Genomic DNA, 20,877 nt, shown 5'->3' with positions numbered 1-20,877 from the left:
CTTCAACATACATTAGACAGGGTTTACAATACATTAAAATGTCCTTTATCATTATTAAGATTAGTATTATCATATTTAATAGGATTTGATTCACACCATACGTTTTCATGCATGTTTATTATGAGAATAGCGAATTTATTTATGGTTAATTAGTAAAAACAATAACTTGTTTGGTGAGTCTGTTAAACAATCACAACTCACACAATGATATTCATGTTCTTCTTTTGAGGCTATTATTATTATTTTTCTATTATTACTTTTCTACTTAGTTTTACTGACATTTGAAATGATTGTAATGTATCTTATGCATCTGCTGATCAAAAATATCCACAAACTAAATAATTTGTGATTTTATGCTGTTGCACATAGCCTACTTCTAAAATGGTTATCAAATATTATTTTTTGTGTTTGTGAAAATCAGCAATTGATAGCCCAACTTTCAGCAGGTAATTAAAATTTAGACGGTTAGAGTGTTATTTGTATTTGTTGTTATGTGTATTCATGTTTAATTAAGGTACCATATGTATACATTCAACTTTCATGTTCATTATTTACTTTATCGAAAAAAGTTATCCTGAATTCACTTTTTACTTTTATCCACAGGGGGTCAGACTTTTCTTAAAACAACACAAGACACACAGCACCCACAGTATCATGAGTGTACAGTGTGGTGCTGTGCAGGATTGCAGAATAACCAGTTTCCTCATGCTGTGACTCAATTTTATGCTATAATAAGAATGCTCTTAAAATAAATAGTCATATTAAGAGTTGTAATGTAAACTTCCCTCTAGTTTCAAATTGCAAATCACTAAATATAGCAGAAAACAACACAAAAGGAACTCTGGTATATTAACAAAGCTTTATTTCTAGGCCACAATCTAATAGAGAATCTGTACAGAGTGACAAATTAGGAAATAAAATTACTTATATCACATACATCACAAAAAAATTTAATGAAAATGAAAATGTTTGGTTTTATTCTTAAAGGAAACCTCAGTTTGGCATTTCCACTTGAACGTTCACCAGAATTTGAATGTGAACACTGTGACATTTTGACACATACCCTATTATAACATTGCAACACTCCCATTTCCAAAGCAGGCAGACACCTTTGTTACACGTGTTTATTTTATCGCATATTATCACTGTTTGGAGTTTATTTTTTAAAAGGGAAATCCTTTCAGCCAAACCTCAAACTAACGTACATAACCAGCAAATGCTCGATAAGCACAGTTTAAATAAGCTCTGTGAATTTGAAAGAGAAAGCAGCTCTGTGAGGTTAGGTAACGAGCTACATTTCATATTTTATGTGTTAACTATGAGTTTAGCATATAAACATTATGTATGAGAAATTAATCCAGGTTGTTTTTGTGTTTTATTACCATAACCCTGTACTCTTTACTCTTTGGGATTATTTATGTAGATATTGTTCTGGCTGTTTAATGCTCAGTTTAGTGGCCTTGTAGTCTTTGTATGACCCACACTGATCCCCAGCTGTCTTTGAACTTTGTGAGTTAATGTGTAACAGCATCAGCAAATGATGCTCATGAAAACAAGAAGTTAAAAAAAAAGAAGTAAACAAACTAGTTATTCTCACATGATAGCTTTTTACTGCACATTTGATCAAAACATATTTCTTCGTTACATAATCCCAATGAAATCCTGTCTCTAGACCCGCATTAATTATCCTTCTAAACGAAGCTCTGCGTGTAAAAACTAAATGGTCACATCTATGTTGAGATGGGAACTACAGATACATTCCTGCAGTCATGAGGCAGGGCTGATCTGAGTCACGTTGAGAGAAAGAGAGAGAGAGAGAGAGAGAGAGAGAGAGAGAGAGAGACTAGGAAATAAACTCACTTCATTGTGAAAGCAAAATACGTCACAGTCGGTATGTGCGAGATGTTGCTTTCAAGGTAGTTACTACCAGTGTGGAAACGTTCTTTGGAAATAAATATGACAACAGGACTAAAAGGGGATTGCGATCTTCACGGCTGTGTTGAAATCCAGGTAGGATGGGTTTAATCATGTCATATATATGTGGACTTTTTAGGTTGGTTTTGGTTTCATGGCTTCAACAGTACAGAGATAAGTCACAAAAAAGGAACTTGTAGCCATATGAATGCAAACAAATGTGACATGAAGGCTTCACTTCTTTCATTCACTTAGGTCCAAAGACAGCTATAGCTGCTACTTAAAAAAAAAGGATGATACTGAGTCAGTCTTTGAGAACATCTGTAGAAATCCTCTGAATTCAGTTTCTCAGATGTGGATATTTTGATAGAAAGACAGACCCCACAAACATGACATTTAAAGACATCAACATGACATTTTATGAACATTAATTGACTAATAAAAAAAATAATGGTCAGATAATTTGAGACAGATTAGTCAAAGTAGTAATACTGTCATAGTAAGAGGTTGCAAAATTGCAAAAAGCTTTAACCCTGTTGAAGATGCATGTAGTGAAGTCTGGCTCAATATACTGTACAGTACAAGCTTCCAAATAGTCTAATGCTGGATTTTTATTCAAGAACTGCTTATAAAACAGATGTTAAAATATATTACAATCATACGAGCAAGTGGTTTAGCTGTGTGCAACTACGGACATAAAAAAAGACAAGATGCAATTTTAGGATAACAGACTGTGATGGTTTTTGCTGATAACCACTTTACTGTTTCCCCTTTATACCAGCAAGCTGTTAAAATGCTGCATTTGCAAAATACCGACTTCGGCTCGCACAGTTGCACATCTGTTTTAATTTTATTTAAGCAGGTGCAGTGTGGTTTAGCTGCTGTGTAAATAAACATTGATTTATAGGCAAAGACTTGATGTGACTTTACTTACAAGGAAGTGAAATTGAAAGTATGCAGAGATGGGGAGTCGAGGAACTTTTAAGACTGACTCCAGCACTGAATTTTCACACTTAATTGATAAAATGTGGCTTTGGCACACACTCAGTGACCTGAGAGTCACTGGCTTTGTCTATAAATAGCGTTCTGTGTGTGTCCTTTCGTTCTTTTTTCTTTCACAGAGGTAAGGTTTTGCAACAGGATAAGAGGAAGTGAGCAGCGTGTGTTGTGTTGAGGAGGGTCCTTGTTAAAGTGCAGGATGTAGTGCGACGTCTTATCCTCTTTAACAGCCACACTGCCACGATAACACATTACATTCTGGATGTTTTGCTGTAACGACAGTACAGTTATTGGCGGCTCTAACGACTCATAAACACGAACATTCACCCAGGTCTCCTCCATTAAACAGACACCTCATGCTGTGCCTCTGTAAGCAGACAGAGCCATCCCCTTGACATTCGTCTAAAGCCATAAAAGCAGAAGTGATCTGGTTTCCTGCAGGTTTTGAGACATATTGTTTTTTTCATCTGCTTCAGCCACACACTAAACATGTAGCTACGTATTTCAGAGATAAAGCATGTGACCAGTAAGAGCTATTACACTAGTTTGGCTTATTCAAGTGGGACATGTCTCACCTATCTGAGAGGACAGTCGGTTCCCAGTGGTTTTTGTCTAATGTGTCCCCTCAGCCACGTCATTGGCGCCAGTCAGTTCTAAATACAGTATGTTCTTATGAATTAATAATAAACTGGATTTAAAAACTGGACACACAGTGTCCTCAACAACAAACACGGATCATTTGCCTCTGTGCTCCACAAATGTGATTGGTAAAAAAACACATTCACACATGTGGTTTAGGGCTTTTTATGTATTTAGTTTTTTCTGTGTAGATATTACAGCAGTGTTTTTAGATCCCCCATTTCAAGGCACTAATACTTGAATCAGATCAGCAATGTCACTGTATGTAAAGTAGTAGCTGAATGTAGTCCTTAACTTCATATGCATATGTTGTATAATACTAGGCAGGTCAGTTGGATTCAATTCCAAGATGTAATTACTTTTACATATAGATAACAGCTTGGCAGTTTCAGTTTTAGCTATGCCAAGAGTTCATATATAATTTTTAACTTTAACTACAACTACTAACTTTTTAAGATAGCAATTAAATAATTAAATGTTATTAGAGTGGCTTACCTTTAGGTAGCATTGAAGTCACTCCACTATGTATTTTTCAGTTTTCTATCTTTACCACCAATTGTTTGCGTTTACATTTACATTTTAGTCATTTGGGAGATGCTTTAATAAAAGCAACTTATAAATTAACTTGGTGTTCAGTGTCTTATGCAGGAAACTGTGGCCCACAGTTACTGTGGTTTGTGGACAACTGCTTTACCAACTGGGTCACATTTTTAAGTTGTCACTTGCAAACTGGTTTGTTTCTTTAACTGACTGGCAGCTAACTGGTTATTGTAAATTAATTTATAATTCAATTGTTCACGTAAATACGTCCAGTTAAAAAATCTGTCAAAGACCAGGTGATAATGGAGAAACTAGGAAGTCTGGTGATTTACAGACATCTGTTATAAACATATTTCATGAATTTCATATTATATATAAGTTTTTATTTTCATGACTATTTATCTTTTATCAGTATTCACTCTATTCTAATTACTTTTCTCCTTCAAGATGTGGTGACCTCTTAACCGATGGCAGAGAGAAACGGAGTTTGTCGTGTGATGGAGGAGAACGATGTGGATGGACAAATCAGACCAAACAAAGCTGAACCCCACAGCCGCTGGTCGAATGGTAATAACATCCTCTGCGTCTGTTTTTATGTGGTAACCTGTGCTGCAAAAACGGCATTAGCTGACTTAGCATATGACTTTGCTGCATCTTTCTGAACAGAATACATTTTGACACAGTTAGAAGAAGAAATAATATTTTTTGAAACACGTATCAGTTGAAATGCTGCAACGCTAAATCAAAATCACAGCTTTAAACCAGTGTTAAAGCTGTGTTTTGACCACATGGTCTCCTTTGCATCATAAACATTTGACTTGCAATGCTTGTTCAGTAGTCAGTATAACATGAATGTTTTATTTTGGGTTATTTACCATGTGACCAGCTCTATACTGCTACAGCATTACAGATTCAATATCACCACGTAGTCACATAATGTCACACTGTCATGCTTTTAACTTGTTTGACAAAGTGTAAAAAGTGTAAAGAAAGATGATTTGACCTCTTAACATGCCGTTTTATTCCCATTTCCTCTGGACACATGCAGCTTTTATGTTAAAAAATCCTCTTTTTCCATGCTGTCTCACAGGATCACACACTGCATTGCTAATTTCTATAGCTTTAATTAGGTTTACTGGTTTTACTGTGTGTCTTCTATTCATGAATAATTATAAGGGTGCATTTAAGCATGTTTGATTATAAATGTGATGCGGAACATGCAACACACATTCCCTGAGGAGCTGATAATGTATTTCTTGTATCTGTGTGGAATCACTTAAGTTATATGATGTTTAAAACAGTAAATAACTGTCACTGTATATTTTCATTTGACATGTATCTATCACCTCTGTGATACTGTGTTTTTTATTGGGCTTCCATTCTTTTATTATTTATTATTTATCTAATATAGGTCAGTGTGTTGTGGAGATGCCGAGCTGCTCGCTGTTTAACCCCAGGTTCGATCTGTCTGAGTGCCGTGCCAAACTGGAGAACGAGGGCTTCCAGGTCCACACACGCACAAATGACCAATACACTGCAACATTCATATACCGTTATCTGTGCTTGTTCATTTGTTTGTTTCGTGTTGTTTTTATGATTCTAGATTCTGGTCAGTGACTTGGAGGCCCCTCTGAAGACAGCTCTGGACGTCCCCTCAGTCAGGAGATACATGGTTTTTAACTCGGCTCTCTTCCACTTTATATTGGCACCGGTACGATCTTATCGTCACAGTCTTATGCTTCACCCGTCATCAGCATTTCTTCCTTATTCCTTTAGTTTCACCTCTGTCACTGCCTACATTTTATTTCTCCCATATCCCTTTTTACTTTCTGTTTGTACATTCCCCTCATTCATCATTACACTTTCACAAAGCTAAAGAACCTTCGAGACAGATTTACTCAAATGAGACTGAGATTTCCAGTCTTTTAATTCACACAGCTTCTGCTAATAATACGAGGTCTCAAGCCCAAGGTGTGGCAACTCTGATAACATCCTCAGGCATTAGAGTTTTGTATGAACATGTTGCCGTCCACACATCAGGTTTTATAGACTTACTTCACTCACACATTCATTTGCTGTGCTGTCATAAATTTTTTGCCGTTTACACATACGTTTCTTCTAAAATGTGGAACAATTTGTTACCTCGCCTCTCCTTCCACCAGGTGCTGTATGTGGTGTTATGGTGTGCCGTTTTCTCCACCCTCCACCTCTACATCACTGTCAGTGACTACTGGGTCCTCTGTCTGTCCGTCAGTCTGGTCTCCATCTTCCTCACAACTGGCATCATCTTTGTCCTCCACCTCAAAAAAAAGGAGGTAAATTCTGTACAGGAGATGAAAACTGGGAATTTCATTATAATAATAAAGTAATTGTGACAGAGTTGGCCTCTGCAGGAAAGAGCTTCCATAAAAAAGTGTGGACTTTGAAATTAAACCAGAGCACTTTTCAACCTGAATCAACAGTCGCAGAATTAAAGAAGAGAATCTCTAAAATGTTCTGCATACAAGTAGGGTGTGGTATAATGGATTGTTTAGACTTGTTTTTGTGTCTGTTTCTGTGATCAGATCAACATGAATTTAGACATTCGGTTAATCCAGGTGAATGAGAGGACGGTGAAACACAACCTCCTGGTGGCTGTGGCCGACTGGGTGCAGAACTGTACCGGACACATGCAGGTTGTTCTTCTAAAATCTGTGAGAGTATGATTCTCCATGTCTGTGTATAAAGTGTATTAGGTTATTGGCTTAATATGTTATTGCTGCTGCACACTGTCATCTTGCAGCAGAGTTTCTTCTTTTTGTGTTGCTTTCTCTGTCATGTTGTGTGTGCAGAGTAGTTACTGGCACAACTCAAAAGCTAAAAACTCCAGCAACATTTTGGCTTGTGGGCTTAATCTGGGTCACCAAGTTACTAAAAAACACTGATGAGGCAAATACACAGTATGTGGTCTTAAAAAAAAGAGTAGAAAGCAGTAAAATGTGAAAATCCACTTAAGGATGGCTGCTCTTAAATGATGAGAGGCAGCAACACAAAATAGAAATGATTCACTTGCAATGTGACATGAAGAGCAGTATACTTCAATGTATTCCTAAAATAAATAGGAATGTTTTGTTTATAGGAAACTTTGCAGGTCAGTAATAAAAGAAAAACTAATAAAAACAGAGGGAAGAAACACTGAATACAAACTCCAAAGGAGAAACTGTTGTCATGGAACTACTAATAATACAATATAATATAATATATATGACTGTACTGGAGCTCCAGTGTTCATGTGGGAGTAAAGAGCTTCATGTGACCAATAAAAATGTTCTTATGATAAAATTCCAAATTTTAAGACGTGGGTGGTGGTTCAGCTATCTGGAACCAGGCTAGTACATCAGACTGAAACTGAAATACTTGCTTTGGCAGCTGTTAACACTGCAGTTTTCTTCATTCTCTCCCTCTGCAGTTGTACTTTGTGTACTTTGACATAACCCGCTGTCTGAGGGCAGTTACTGAAACTTTAGAGGAGCTCAGCTTTGTGGAGAATGAAACCCAGGTGAGTGAGTCGAGTACATCTGTCGCTCTGTTTGTTCTCTTGCTGCTTTATTGATTTCTCTTGTGCCTTCATGTTAGTGCCCTCTTGAAATCGATAGAAACATAATTCCAGGTGCTGTTGAAAGGATGTTTATTTCTGGACATGGGACAAATGCAGTCTTCACAGGATGGATTCACATTTCTTAGCTTTCATTGCACTTTCACCAGAAAAAACTGAAGAGGAAAATGTCCCACCTCGTCCTCGTCTCCGAGGTTAGAGTCGCTGATACAGAGGCTGTTGGCTCAGATGATGGGACGGACTCAGACGAACAGAGTCCTCTGATAAGAAATGAGGGGGTGCGCTGCAATTCTCCATCCAGCCAGCGAGATGACGCCAAAGTCACCACCAACTGTAGCCTCGTCCCTGAGGCATCGTTACCTCCTCAGGTGAGAGAAGACACGATGGGCGTTTGTATTAGTGCCTCACTGACACATCAGCCATTTTTTTTCAGATTTAGTATAAATGTTGACGTGCAGCAATAAACGTTAGTTAGTTGATTTAGTTTAGTGTGAGAAAAGTGAGAACATATACAAAGAGCAAAATATATAAACAAGCATTAATCAAAATTACTACTGACTTGGTTTTATTCTGTCAATTACATATTGATAACGCAGATCAGAATAGTTAGTTTATGTAAATAAATATCCAGTATGTGTAAGGCAGTAAATTAAACGTATTTGAGTTTTAAAACATGACATTTGAAGATGCTTGTAAGGCTTTGTGATTGATACTTTTCACTTTTTATTGTCATTTAGTATTTTGACCATCACCTCACACAAAACCTCCAGTGAAATAAATGAACCATAGCTTTAGTTTTTTGTCACAATCAGTTTCTATTCTCAGTGCAGTGATATATAGTTTGGACAGACTGCAGTATAGTATATACTAGTATACTAAAGAAGAATAGAAATTACTACAACATATGTTATTTGTTTACATATCCTTTTTCTTTGGGCAGGCTAAAGCATACCAGCTCCTAATGACCTACAGTGCAGCTTATGTGAAGCTGCTGGTAACTGAACGGTTGTCGGGGTCGTCATATCACCACCTACGACCCTGGGGGGAATCACTGCAACACCGCTCCTCTCTGCCTTTGTCAGTACATTAAAAACAAGATCCTTCGATAACACAGTAGGAAACAACTAATGGACTGCGACAAACTGACAGATGGAGGCATTTTCTCTGCATTGAACGTGGATTAACTTTCTTGCAAAAGGACGTTTTGAAAATATGGGGGATTTGTTTAGAGCTTCTCACTTCCCTGTTCTTCCAGAGCTGCAGGCCACTGTACCTCTGCTGCCAGCTTTTTGTTTGCACCACCTGTATCTTTGTCCAATTATAACCTGCCAAATGTCACACTGAGAAAACACTGGGGGCGATCCAGCTGCTGTAAAACCGTATTTGTACTCTTGTATACATACCAATGCATGCAGTTTAAATTATTTGTACAATTAATAAATTATTTTGATGTACTTTACTTGTGTCCAACTGTCTTGGCTTGTGACCTCACACTCAGAGCAGTGTAGTCGGGGTCTCTACAGATCTTTAAGTTGTTTCACAAATATTCCCAAATATTTTCCAATATTTCACAAAAATCTACCACTGAGCTAAACTACATTTAAGTTTCTGTTTTTATTTATAATATAATAAATAAGTGGACTTAACAGATAACATTAACAGGTAATAATTCATTTATTTTTGGTTAATTTTATTTGTAATAATAAACTGATCCTGTTTTTTGTACAATGTGAATGTGCAACATGTAATCACATTGTGTATGCAGTGGAAAAAAAGTACAGCATCTCGTTCTAAAATGCAGTGGGGTACAAGTATAAAGTAACATAAGTTGGAAAGTCCCAGGTAAATGTAGATTTGCACTACTGGAGTTTTAATACCGAACTTCGCAGGAGTAATTGTACCTTGGTGTACTGATACTTTTACTAAAGGTTAAGTTCCATTGCTGCTTGCAAATAAGCAATTTGTGGATAATGCCAGTAGAACCATGAAGAAAAGGTACGAGAATCTTTTGGTGTAGGGGAATAATGATGCTGAAAGAGGTTTAACACAAATCATCAGACATAGTTTCTTGGCTAATGTCAGCACAAACACAGAGGAGCTGTGTGTGTTTGTTCCTACGGTTTGTGTGTGGGTGGATTAATTATCCATGCATGTGTTATCCATGTATTCTCTAATATTACCGTTGATCATCCATCAGTCCTGATGCTGCAGCTGAGGTAACAGCCCAGTGAGGGAGCTGCAGGATGACACAAACACACAGAGTGAGACCGAGAGCCTGGTCGACCCAGGGGAAGCTGGGATTGTGTGATGGAGGGGAGAGAGACGTGCAGCGTGAGGCCAAGTTAAACGATCTCAGAGACACTGGCTCTCCTCGGGAGGCTAAATGACCATCTGTGATCCTGTCCACACAGCCTGGCTCAGCTCCCACCTTTAGTTTCTCCCTCCAGCTTCTTTTGCATTGGCCAGATTGTTCAGGTTCCTGCTTTTAACACATATTATTTAAAGCAACTGTAATCAGTATTTTTAGAATATTAAAAAATAATTTGCAAAAACATTAGCATTGTGGGTTTGGTCCCTGATATTAGGAAGATGATGTTCAGGTACATGGAGCACAGTAGATAAGAAGATATCTTTTAATCTGTTAACAGATAACCGTAACATCTCATCTTCTTTTTTCTGCACCTACAGAGCTGGGAATGACCACAGTTTGTTTTCGGGATGTCCGAACCTTCATTTATTCTGCTGGATTTTACTTCTACATCTTATTACCATTGATGATAAACAGAAACAGGAGGGCACTATATGACCTACTCTGCTAAACCATAAGATGTAAAAGCACCGAGTACTGATCTTCCCACTCGTAGGTACTATGTTTACCATAATCCCTATCTTGTGATTGGCTGATTAGCTAACATTTACCCACACCCCTCATAAAATGTCTCTTTTGGATGATTTTGTGTCTATTTGAGATAGTTCTCCATCTCTCTGTAATTATTTTGCACGTTTCAACTGAGCAATATGAACTCACTTCTTGCAGGGTCTGGCAGGTGTCCCCTGGCATCTCAGGACACTGGGCTTGGGTACAGTAGATGTGATCTGTAATGTACCCAAGACTAACATTATTAAGATTTATAGTCATTAATATAAACCATGAATATCGTGTTGTGGTAGTAGTTAAAATATTTCAGTCTGGACCAAAGTGGTGGATATTTAGAGTAAATGTACTGCACTTGTATAGTGGTGTTATTCTACCTTATCAGAAGATATAATTCACCTATTCACACGACAGAGCTGCCATTTTTATGTGGTGCAGATGATGCATGAAAAACGACCTCCATAACAATGTAGAAAAAAGAGCCGTTGTAAAACACAAGCCTGCAAGACCTCTCGTGATAAAACACAAGATAGTGAGAGATATTGTAGTTCATGTTCTGACAGGGAGAAGAGGAAAACCAGAGACGGAGAGGAAGAAAACCGGGGCAACTATAAATAGCACCTTAGTGATGAGGAGAGAGAGGAGAGGCCACAGAGAGACTGAGAGGTGAAAAACAGACCCGAAGAACGAGACGCTGCCGGCAGCGACGTGCCGCTCGCAACCCCAAAATGATTCCTTTATTCATTACTCACACAACTGAAGTCAGAAACAACTAATGCATGTGCAACACAGCCATCAACATAATTAGAATAATAATCCCCAAGAGAACCACATGTACACAGGTGATTTTTGGCCCTTTGAACAAGCAACCTGCTGCATTTACTGTACAAGCTCAAAGTCAAAAACGAAAACGAAGAGAGAACGAGGAGAGCATCTCACGCTGCAGAAGAGTCCTATCAGGGAGATGGTAGCATCATAGAAACTGGATATGCTAAATGTACACGCACTCGCTGCCAGAGCCTTGTATACAATAATAATACTACGCAGGACGGTGCTTCATTTACTCTTCAACACTGAAATATCACCGTGTTATTTATAGAAAGACAGGACCTGTACTTATCAAACTGTTAAAAGTAAAGTAAAAACCCTCACCTTTACTTCTACTCACACTATTTTAACATCATGGGAAATAAACTTATTTAATTTTTTGTTAAGAGTTAGATAAAAAAACAAAAAATTAATACCTTTTCCACATCTGTATGATAAATGTATGAGATGCCTGTTAGTTTAGCTTAGCTTAGCACAAAGACTGGTTCTGGCTCTGTTGAAAGGTAATAAAATACACATAAAGGCACCTCCAAAGCTAGTGAACATATTTACTTTCTATTTTTAAAATCTGTACAAAGGCCAAAGTGTAACAACAACAATTTAGAGTTGCTAGCGTAATGTTTTCTACCTCAGGCTATCTGTTTCCAGTTTTTTGTGCTAAGCTACATTAACGTTTGCTGGTTAACTTCATATTTACCACACAGACATGAGACAAAAAATATTTCTCCAAATGTCAGAGTACTCATAATAATAAACATCTTTTCACTTTGAAATAGTTTTAAAGTTTGAGGGCTCCAAAGGTCTTAATAATTAGCTCATAATTAGCCTACAACCAAGATGCATGAAGACATGTTTTGCATGATTGTAAAAAATATTATTGGCCATCAGGGTTTTCTGCAATAATAATTCACAATGGCATCATTTCACTTGAAGTTGCTCTCTTCCTTTTTCATATGTTTTTGCACTAAAACACATCATGATTAAAATGCATGTACTGCATTTGTGGCGTAAGTGTGTTATATTGCTAATTCTTTAATTGGCACAAAGCAATAAAGTGCTCACTTGAGAGTAAACATTATTCTGAGTGACGCCTTTTTGGCATCGCTGAAGATATTTGCTGTTAGGTTAAGATAATTTGATAAATACAGGCCCGTTTGTGTCCACTGTACATAATATTATACATCAATGACCAATGCTGTAATAATAATAATAACAACAGATATTTGGTAAGGAATAAACTACAGCATGTTTGTGTTCATTGTCAACAAACCTAAGTTTCATAATTTTTCAATATCTCTTTATAATTCTTTTAAAAATAGCTTTATGGGACTAACGGCAGAAGAAGAGATATGTTAATAAGTCCAGTAAGTGGTGTTGACAGGGGAAAGACAGAAAGAGAGAGAAATGGGACCAGAGGAAATTTCATAAAGTTGAAAGTGCTACGACACAATATAGGCATTCATATTTTTGCTCTCTCTCTCATTATGAAAACATTCATTTTCACACCAACAGCACATCGCAGTGACAACCATGTTGGGACCCCACCTTGCTGCAGAACAACAGTGAAACAGCGGTATAGGAGCTCACAGCCGCACACCTAGCCTCAATATTTAAGACAAAATGGAAACAAACCGAGGATGACATGCAGGGTTATGCTGCCTCGCACGTCTAAGTTTCATTTACAGTGTCTGAGATTAAATGTGCAACACAAAATAGGCCAATACACTCTTAAAATACTGCGGAAACAATAGTCGCAAACCTAAGATTTAAATACTTATCACCTAAATTGTTCATTTTCTTGTTTTGACAGTTCAACATTTTGAAAAATACTGTACGACACACTAATAGAAGTTTTAGGAAATGTTCCCACCACAGCTGGGAGACAAGCTATCTTTGCACTAAAAGCCCATTGGTCTAAATTTATATTCATCATGCACTAAAACTATGAACAAGCAGCTGCGTCATATCATCTGGTTACTACAAAGTGCAATATCATCATCATAAGATATCAATTTAAGCCAATTTAAAGTGTCAGATACCCGCAATAAACTAGTGATATACTGTAAATTATAGCAGACAAAGTCAATACGTGGGTTCATACTGATTTAAGCAATAAATAACATATAAGAAATAAATTAACAAACATGTCACAAGTTATGTGTCATTTTAACCAGCTAAAATGCTTTAACATACATAAAAAAAGATCTGAAATAAATACTCTGGGTTTGGTTAGACAGTCACTTTGTCAGTCCAGGATCCATTTGGTGTGTTAAATGTGTATCGATCGCCCCTCTCTAACACTTTAAATCAGTTTGACAGTCTGCGCATCAGCAATAACACAACTCTGTAAATCAACACTGTTTGGACACGTGTGCATCTCTACTCAAATCAATCAAAAGTGCATTTCACTATGTTAGCATATCTTTGAATGTGGTGTTTTTAATTTCAGCTACTGCCTGGGTCAATTCTGTTGTTTGGAACATTTAAAGCTGAAACGGTCTTTGCAGCGAAGGCCGTACTAATTCATCAGTGTCAAATAAATTGTTAATGTGAGGAGTTTTGTTTCACTCCTGCAGCTCATGTCTGCGAGTAAATGTAATAAATAAATATAATTTGTCAGCTGCTTGTTTTTGAGACTTGAACATCAGCTGCGATTGTGTGTGTGTGTGTGTGTGTGTGTGTGCACAAAGGACCAGATAGCATGAGTGCATTTTCAGTGCTCCTGTTTCCTCCAAATGATTGAGACTAGTGAGCTAGCAAATATTCCCATCTGTGTGTGGAGTTACGGCTCCCAGTCGTCATCATGGTGCTGCGAGGCAATGATGACTACCACGGTGAGGATGGTGCACAGTACAATGGAGGCGATGCCAACAGCCAGGCTGATGAAGGAGAAGTTGCGTGCCTCACGGGAGGCTATTTCCGCCGTCACCATGTCCCCTCTGGCTATCGCCGTACGCACCTATGGGATGTAGGAGGGAGGGAGGTGGGTGTGTGGGAGAGAGGAGAAATTAGAATATATGTTATGTAACAAGAAGATGCACGAGTGAGAGCAGTGGAGAGTCTAAAACAACCATGAGGGGATCGATTTCACTGCAGCACAGGCTGAACGTGCAGATAGAGGCCAGTCCACATAACATGAAGGCGCCACAGCAGCACGTAGAGCTCCGATCAGCGGGTCCACGGCCTGTCAGCCCAGCTTAACTCAAAGGCAGCTGAGCAGGCCCAGAGGAAAAATTCCATTGTATCCTGTTGTCGACAGTGGTGCAGTTACGTAATGGTGTATGTCATGATGGTCAGCACAGTCTGCCATTAAAGAGGTAAATAACAAGCATGAAGCATGAGAGCTACCAGACTTTCTAACCTGTATGTAAAATAGTATCAGCAGTCAGCTTGTAGAAGAGCAAACTTTACTTTTTAATGCACAAGTTCTAGATAATATGACAAATATAAAGTTTTGGTCCAACGACAGAGCAGAAATAAGTTGATAATTTCTCTTCACATGTAAAATTTAAATCCTGACTGTTGCCAGTGGCAAATGAACCATTTCTCCAGATTCGACCTAATTTAAAAGTAATGAAAATGTTAGCTCATGCTCTAGTTTGCAGCCAAAACAAAGTTTAGAGATTTGTGTGTGTGTGTGTTTCAGCTCTGCACAACCAATTAATTCAGTTACTTCACTCATTTTGGAGGCCATGTTGGTTGGAACAAAGACATGTAAAAAAAGAAGGGGGGGGAAAAAAACCCATGTCACATCCTGTTTCCACACGAGCCTTCAGGGACGAACGATCTTTCCAGACAATCACAATATTCATACGCAGCCAGAAATGCTGTGGGTAGGTTTACAAGCCCTTTGCTGTTTTTTTTTTTTTTTTTTTGCATCATGTGCAGAGGATTCAAATGTAAGTTTTCATCTTCTCAGCTCTCAAGGTTTTAATTTACCAGCTGTAATCAACCATGAAGATGTTTTGCATTTTACTAGACACTTTTCAAATGGTTCATCAGTCACTGTGAAAACTAATTTGAGGGAGTAAGCTGATAATATTCTACATTTTTCTTAATGTCAGTGAGTTCTTTTTCTTCTGTTATTCTTCTCTGTCACCAATCATCATTTATCAACTAATAAAAATACTAAATAAATGTGTCTGCTTACCTGCATGTGTCTGCATATAAGTTGTCCTACAACATTTGGACTCAGTCCCACATAAACACTCACTAGCTCCCCGAATGTGGATTAATTGTCCCCCATGTTCTCTCGACTCCTATTTGAGTAATGTTTGCTAAAATCTAGTGCACAGCTGTTTTAAGGAAATTAATGAGCCGTTTGTGATCTGTCCTTATATCTCTGCAGAGTCATTCTTTAATCACAGTCTTATTGGAAGAGGTCCATAAACTGCTCGGTGAATGGTTTCAAGGAGGCAAATCATTCCAAAGTCGCTGATAAAGGTGATATTATGCTAATTTAAACCAAAGATCAAAAAGACTCCACAAACCTGCACTGCTTTGATGATCGCAATGATGCCTGTCGGCCAGAAGCAGCACACGGTGGTGAGCACAGCGATGGGCAGGTAGTCGTGAGGTGGTCGACGGTCCATTAGGGTGATGTTGGGTGGCATTTGCATGGGATGAATCTGGCTCGGTGGGATCCCTGGGTGGGCTCCTGCAGTTGGCATGTAATGCTGACCCTGTGCGGAGGTGGGAAGTACATTTTAAAAGAGGAGAGCAACTTACAAGACACTACACTGAAAAGGCCACGAGCAGGAAGGATGAAAGCAAGAAAAATACAGAGTCAGGATTACTAATGTCAGACATGAAGCTATAGGGTGAAGACTTTATTTGCATTTTTGTCAGCAGTCTTGTCACATTGATTTAGACTTTTGTGCAAGTCATACAAGCTCTTGGAGTCGAGTTAATAACAGTCCAGAGCCCCCGATAATTAGTCTTCAAAGCCAACTTGGCATTTCTTGCTGGCTTCGCCTTCTTACAAACCACCTGCAGAGTTCAGGCGTGACTACCTCTTATGTTGTGTAAGTGTCGTCTGTACACCCAGGTCATCTAGCTTTAATTAGTGTTAGCTGCGAGACTTGAGAAGGGAAATCAGACACCACTGTTACTTTAAGCTTCTCTACATGAAGCTGTGTGTCTGTATTCATGTATTAAATGTTAGTTCAGTACAATGAGATTTTGCTCTTGAGAACATTTTACTTGCATCCTACCCACAACAGAATGACTATAAACTTGTTTTTCTTTCTTCATGCACCTTATAGTGGGGGTGGAGGGAGAATATACTGTATATATGCTGCTTTACAGACTAAACAGGGTGCAACGTGCAAAAATGTTTGCTTACATCTCTCTGTACAGCTCTTTTTGTAAACGTCATGTAATCATTATTTTGTCCTACACGTTTTGGACACTTAAAACCATCTGTTCATTAAAGGGGATAAAAATCAATATTTCACAATAAAACCATGTACACAATGAAATAATGCAGTGATCTTTGGACTAAAGCCTGGTGCTTGTCTTTAAGGGACATCTCTCTCTGAAAGTCTGAGTTTTCTCTATAATTAGTAGGAAATTACTCAGTTACACCCTTCCTCCTAAATTATTATGAAAATACATTTCCATCCATCATGATGTTAAATGTAAAAACAAAGGCGCCATTACCCCTGATGTGAGGTGGAAATAAATGTGTATTTCTGCAGCAGCTGATGTCAGCCCTGTGTAATCTTACAAAAGACTCATCTGACTTACCGATGCCATGGGGTAGACAGGTACGTAAGCTGTGCAAGGCTGCAGCTGAAGTGGGTAGCCAGGGTGGAGGTATCCTACAGGAGGGTGAGCCATTGTGCCTCCGGGACCCTGGGTCTGGACTGTGTAGCCCTGCGGGGCTCCAGGAGGTCCAAGCGGGGCGCAGTGGAACTGGGTTTCTTGAAGGTATCCCTCTGAGCCTGCAGGAGGAGGTGGAGGAGGGTAGTTGGGCTGGGTGCCCGGTGCAGGCGGCATGTTGGTGTGTTGGGGCACGTTGGGGTCTTGTGGGCCGGGGAGGTACGGAGGAGGCTGCATGGTCTGACGCCCAGAGTCATCGAGACCTGAAACATAAAGACGAGGAACGATAAGAAAAAAGCAAGTAGGAGAGGAATCACAAATAGAAAAAGCAGAGGAAGAACAATGAAAGAAAGAGACTTAAGATCGAGGGCACGTTATCTAACTCGAGCACTGCTACACGTTTGTCTTATGTCTTATCTCTGTGTTGAAGAGGGAAAAACAATTACACACACTACAGCTCCTCAGAACAGAAAGAAAGAGCCTGATATTTTCCAACCTGAGCAGGCTGCATGCTAATGACGACAGTGATTGACATTTTCACTGCCAAAGAAGAAAAGACCTTTTTCTCTCGCTCCCCCTTTCAACACAAGGTTTAGTTAGAAATGTGGCATTTCTGAGATGGAGCTCTTCATCTGATGTTCAAAAATGAAGCATCTGTCTGCTTTTGGATGCTGGATCTTGTATGCTCACACCTCTGCTCCCTTCGTGTTTGTTTAACATTGGAAATGACTGATTGGGTGTTGTGTTTTCACAGTAGGGAAGTGGCCGAGGGTGCGGTAATCCGTTCTGACAGGGGCATGAGGAGGGAGGAGGAAGAGAGACGGTGATAGATGGAGGTGAGGAAGAAGAGGCAGAAGGAGAGCAGGAGGCAGCCAGAGAGCAGAGCAGCTGAGCGATGAGGGATGACGACTTGTGCTCGGGGGACCGGCTTTACATAACAGTCCCCGGCTCTGTCACAAGCGGGAACTGGACCAGAAACAGACAGAGGGGAAAGGGGCGAGCGAGAGCGAGGCGAAGGTTGTGCTGCGACGTGACGTGACGAGCTGCTCGGCAAGCATGAGAGAAAAGACACTTGGAGAGAGGTCCTGATGTTTCTCTGTGAATTAAACAGTATGTGGATCTACTGAAAACCGAATGACAGACTGTGAAACCCCTTGATGTGGTGCTTGGCTAAAGAACTTAATTAAACTGATTAAATAACTTGAGTATTAGGGTCACACAGCCAAAGTTGGGGCCTTATCAACTTTCTTTGGTTTCATGTTCTCTCACTGAACCACAGGTCGGAGCTGTCAAAACCTGAATCCACTGAATCCCAGTTGTTGACTTGTCACCTTCTTCTAAAGTTTGTGAGTTGCTCAATCATTTGACCTGTTTAGGTATATAAAACACTTCACAGAGGGAAACACTTGGACATGTACAGTCCTGAATGGACATTTTGTTGTGTTTAAGGGGTTTTTGTAAAAAGTCTCGAGGTTGAACGGAGTCTGTGGTTTAGTCCACTGGTGTAGTGGGTCTGTTTGAGCAACCTGAACCTGGATAAACTAGAGTCTAGTGCTGAATTTCATTAGTAGTTGTTATATTGCAAAGCAATACATGATGTTATTGATATCAGGTTCCATTAATTAGCACTTCAACTTACAAACGAATAGGTGTTTATTAAAAATGACTTGTGATCTGGGTCCTCTGTTGTTACATTAGTTATCCAACTGATGATTAAATCACATTTTGCTTTTTTATTGTTTACTTTACTCGTTAGTATTATTATCAGTAGTTTCAATTACAATCTTCATGATTTCTATTCATCATCAAAGCGTGAACAAAAACGAACGAAAAATGAAAAACAAATTTGTTTGTCCATATCATGAACTGACTTTTTCAATATGAGACAGTTGAGCTGCAAAAGCAAGAAAATCTGCATCATCTAAAAACTATAGGCTGGATGATCTGATTTTAAATTTTACGTTACGGTGTGCTCACCTGTGCTTGACAGGTTAATTTTATTGATATTGTATAATCCAAACTTTCATTTTCCATATTTTCCTCAGCGTTATTTCAGCTGTGAAGACCTGAAACTTCAATTATAATAATAAAGAACAGGATTAGAGCCGTTTTCTTAATTATGAGTCAACACTAATATAAACAGAGCTATGATTGTGTTACCAGCGTTCAGGTGTCTTCACAGGTGTAAATGAATCTCTCACCTTTCAACAACATGAAACAGACTCAGTACACTTGTCCCTTTGATGTACACAGCATCACACTGACATCACTACAACATTTCAATGGGACCAACGAGGATCAGGTGAGTTTCTGGAGCCACATCCTCATACAAACGATAATCAGACTGATTGTTTCCTCAGCATCAGTGATTCCGTCGTTCACAGTCCAAACTGCACCCTGCAGCAGGACCTCTTTCAGCTTCAGGTGTCCCCTCATTCATCAGCTTTGTTACTGATTCATCTTTAATGTAAAGCTGCAGACCTTCGCTTTGGAAAGCAGGAGAGACGAGACAAAGCGGGTTTCAGCTCTGCAGACACCAGTGGGTTATCTTAAAGGCTGTTAAACACGCGCGTGTGCACGCGTGCACGCGCACAGGACACCCACACTAATGACTACAGTCTGCAGAGATGTACGTAGGCCCGTGCGTAACGATGGTTATGAGCCACATTAACAGAAATATATATATATATATTCACTGTAAAATGATCAGTTCTACCTGAAGTCTGTCAGTGTTTATCCAGAATAGGATTAAAACCCGTTCTGAGATAAGATGTGACTACTTCAAGTGGGAAAATGTCACTTTCAACTCTCCGTTGAGGACCACAGACATCTCCTGAGGCCCTGTGGGGATGTTTCCGAGGCTGCACCCACACAGCGGTGCATCATCCTCGTCCTATAGAAACAGCTCTGTGCACATAGAGAGCGGATGGAGATGCTGACAGGCTGGAAGGAAAAATGCAGATGACACACAAAACCATCTGATGTGCAGACGACATTAAAACCAGTACAAATGAACCCGCAGCTCGCGTCTCTGCAGGGTGAAGTGGCTCAATTAGGCCACACACACACAGTACAATTAAAACACTCACCGTGTTTTTCCGACGACATGCTTTCCGATCTTCTGTCCTCCTCCTCTGATCGATGGGTTTTCACTCCAGCTGATGGTTTAAAGTCCCTCCTTTCGTGCGCGGCGATACAGACTTTCAATCCAAACGTGTGCTGCCCATCCTCAAGAAGTCTTCATCTCAAAAAACACCCACGATTTAATAACAACTTCAGATGGTTTTTTTTTTTAAATGTCTCTTCAAGCGCACAAACCTGCTCGGTATCGCTCCTCTATGTGTGTGTAAGTGTGTGTGTGTGTGTGTGTGAGGCTGGTATCCTAATAGGGCTTCTCCACCAGCGCGTCGCTGTACATTGAATTAATCAGACACAAAGCTATCGCTGTCTTAAAGCGACAGTCCGGATTAGGAACACGCACAGAAACCGGGCTGGAACATCCCATTACAGCCTCTGGATTTCATCAACGTCCTTTCTTGCCTGACATTTCTCCACCTCAGTGTTCCCTCTCCCACAGGGAGTGTTTCCAGCATGTCAGAGAGTCAGGTGAAGCCAGGCAGGCAACAAAACCCTTCCTGTTATCCCCTGCAATTTTAATTTCTGT

The 20,877-nt window shown here is 39.3% G+C and overlaps 2 protein-coding genes across 2 annotated transcripts; one reads left to right on the top strand and one right to left on the bottom strand.

Annotated features, from left to right (window-relative positions):
* Window positions 1-1,855: 1,855 nt before the first annotated feature.
* Window positions 1,856-8,969, top strand: LOC113155291 (transmembrane protein 268). Its single transcript, XM_026349908.1, is given in 10 exon segments — window positions 1,856-2,010; window positions 4,540-4,659; window positions 5,504-5,598; window positions 5,696-5,803; window positions 6,255-6,407; window positions 6,657-6,767; window positions 7,541-7,630; window positions 7,837-8,055; window positions 8,628-8,729; window positions 8,731-8,969. Coding segments are annotated over 9 exon segments (1,044 nt in total). The 5' UTR covers window positions 1,856-2,010; window positions 4,540-4,559; the 3' UTR covers window positions 8,797-8,969.
* Window positions 8,970-11,778: 2,809 nt separating this feature from the next.
* prrt1 (proline-rich transmembrane protein 1) lies at window positions 11,779-20,673 on the bottom strand. Its single transcript, XM_026347094.1, has 4 exons — window positions 20,303-20,673; window positions 17,139-17,476; window positions 15,881-16,072; window positions 11,779-14,349 (listed from the first exon to the last, which is right to left on the bottom strand). The coding sequence occupies exons 1-4, from the start codon at window positions 20,319-20,321 to the stop codon at window positions 14,173-14,175; spliced, it is 726 nt and encodes a 241-aa protein (XP_026202879.1). The 5' UTR covers window positions 20,322-20,673; the 3' UTR covers window positions 11,779-14,172.
* Window positions 20,674-20,877: the final 204 nt, after the last annotated feature.

The sequence above is a fragment of the Anabas testudineus genome, chromosome 11 (genome assembly GCF_900324465.2).
Source record: "Anabas testudineus chromosome 11, fAnaTes1.2, whole genome shotgun sequence".
Lineage (NCBI taxonomy): Eukaryota > Metazoa > Chordata > Actinopteri > Anabantiformes > Anabantidae > Anabas > Anabas testudineus.
The sequence above is the reverse complement of the archived record's forward strand: the minus strand, read 5'-3'. Positions and strand labels throughout refer to the sequence as shown.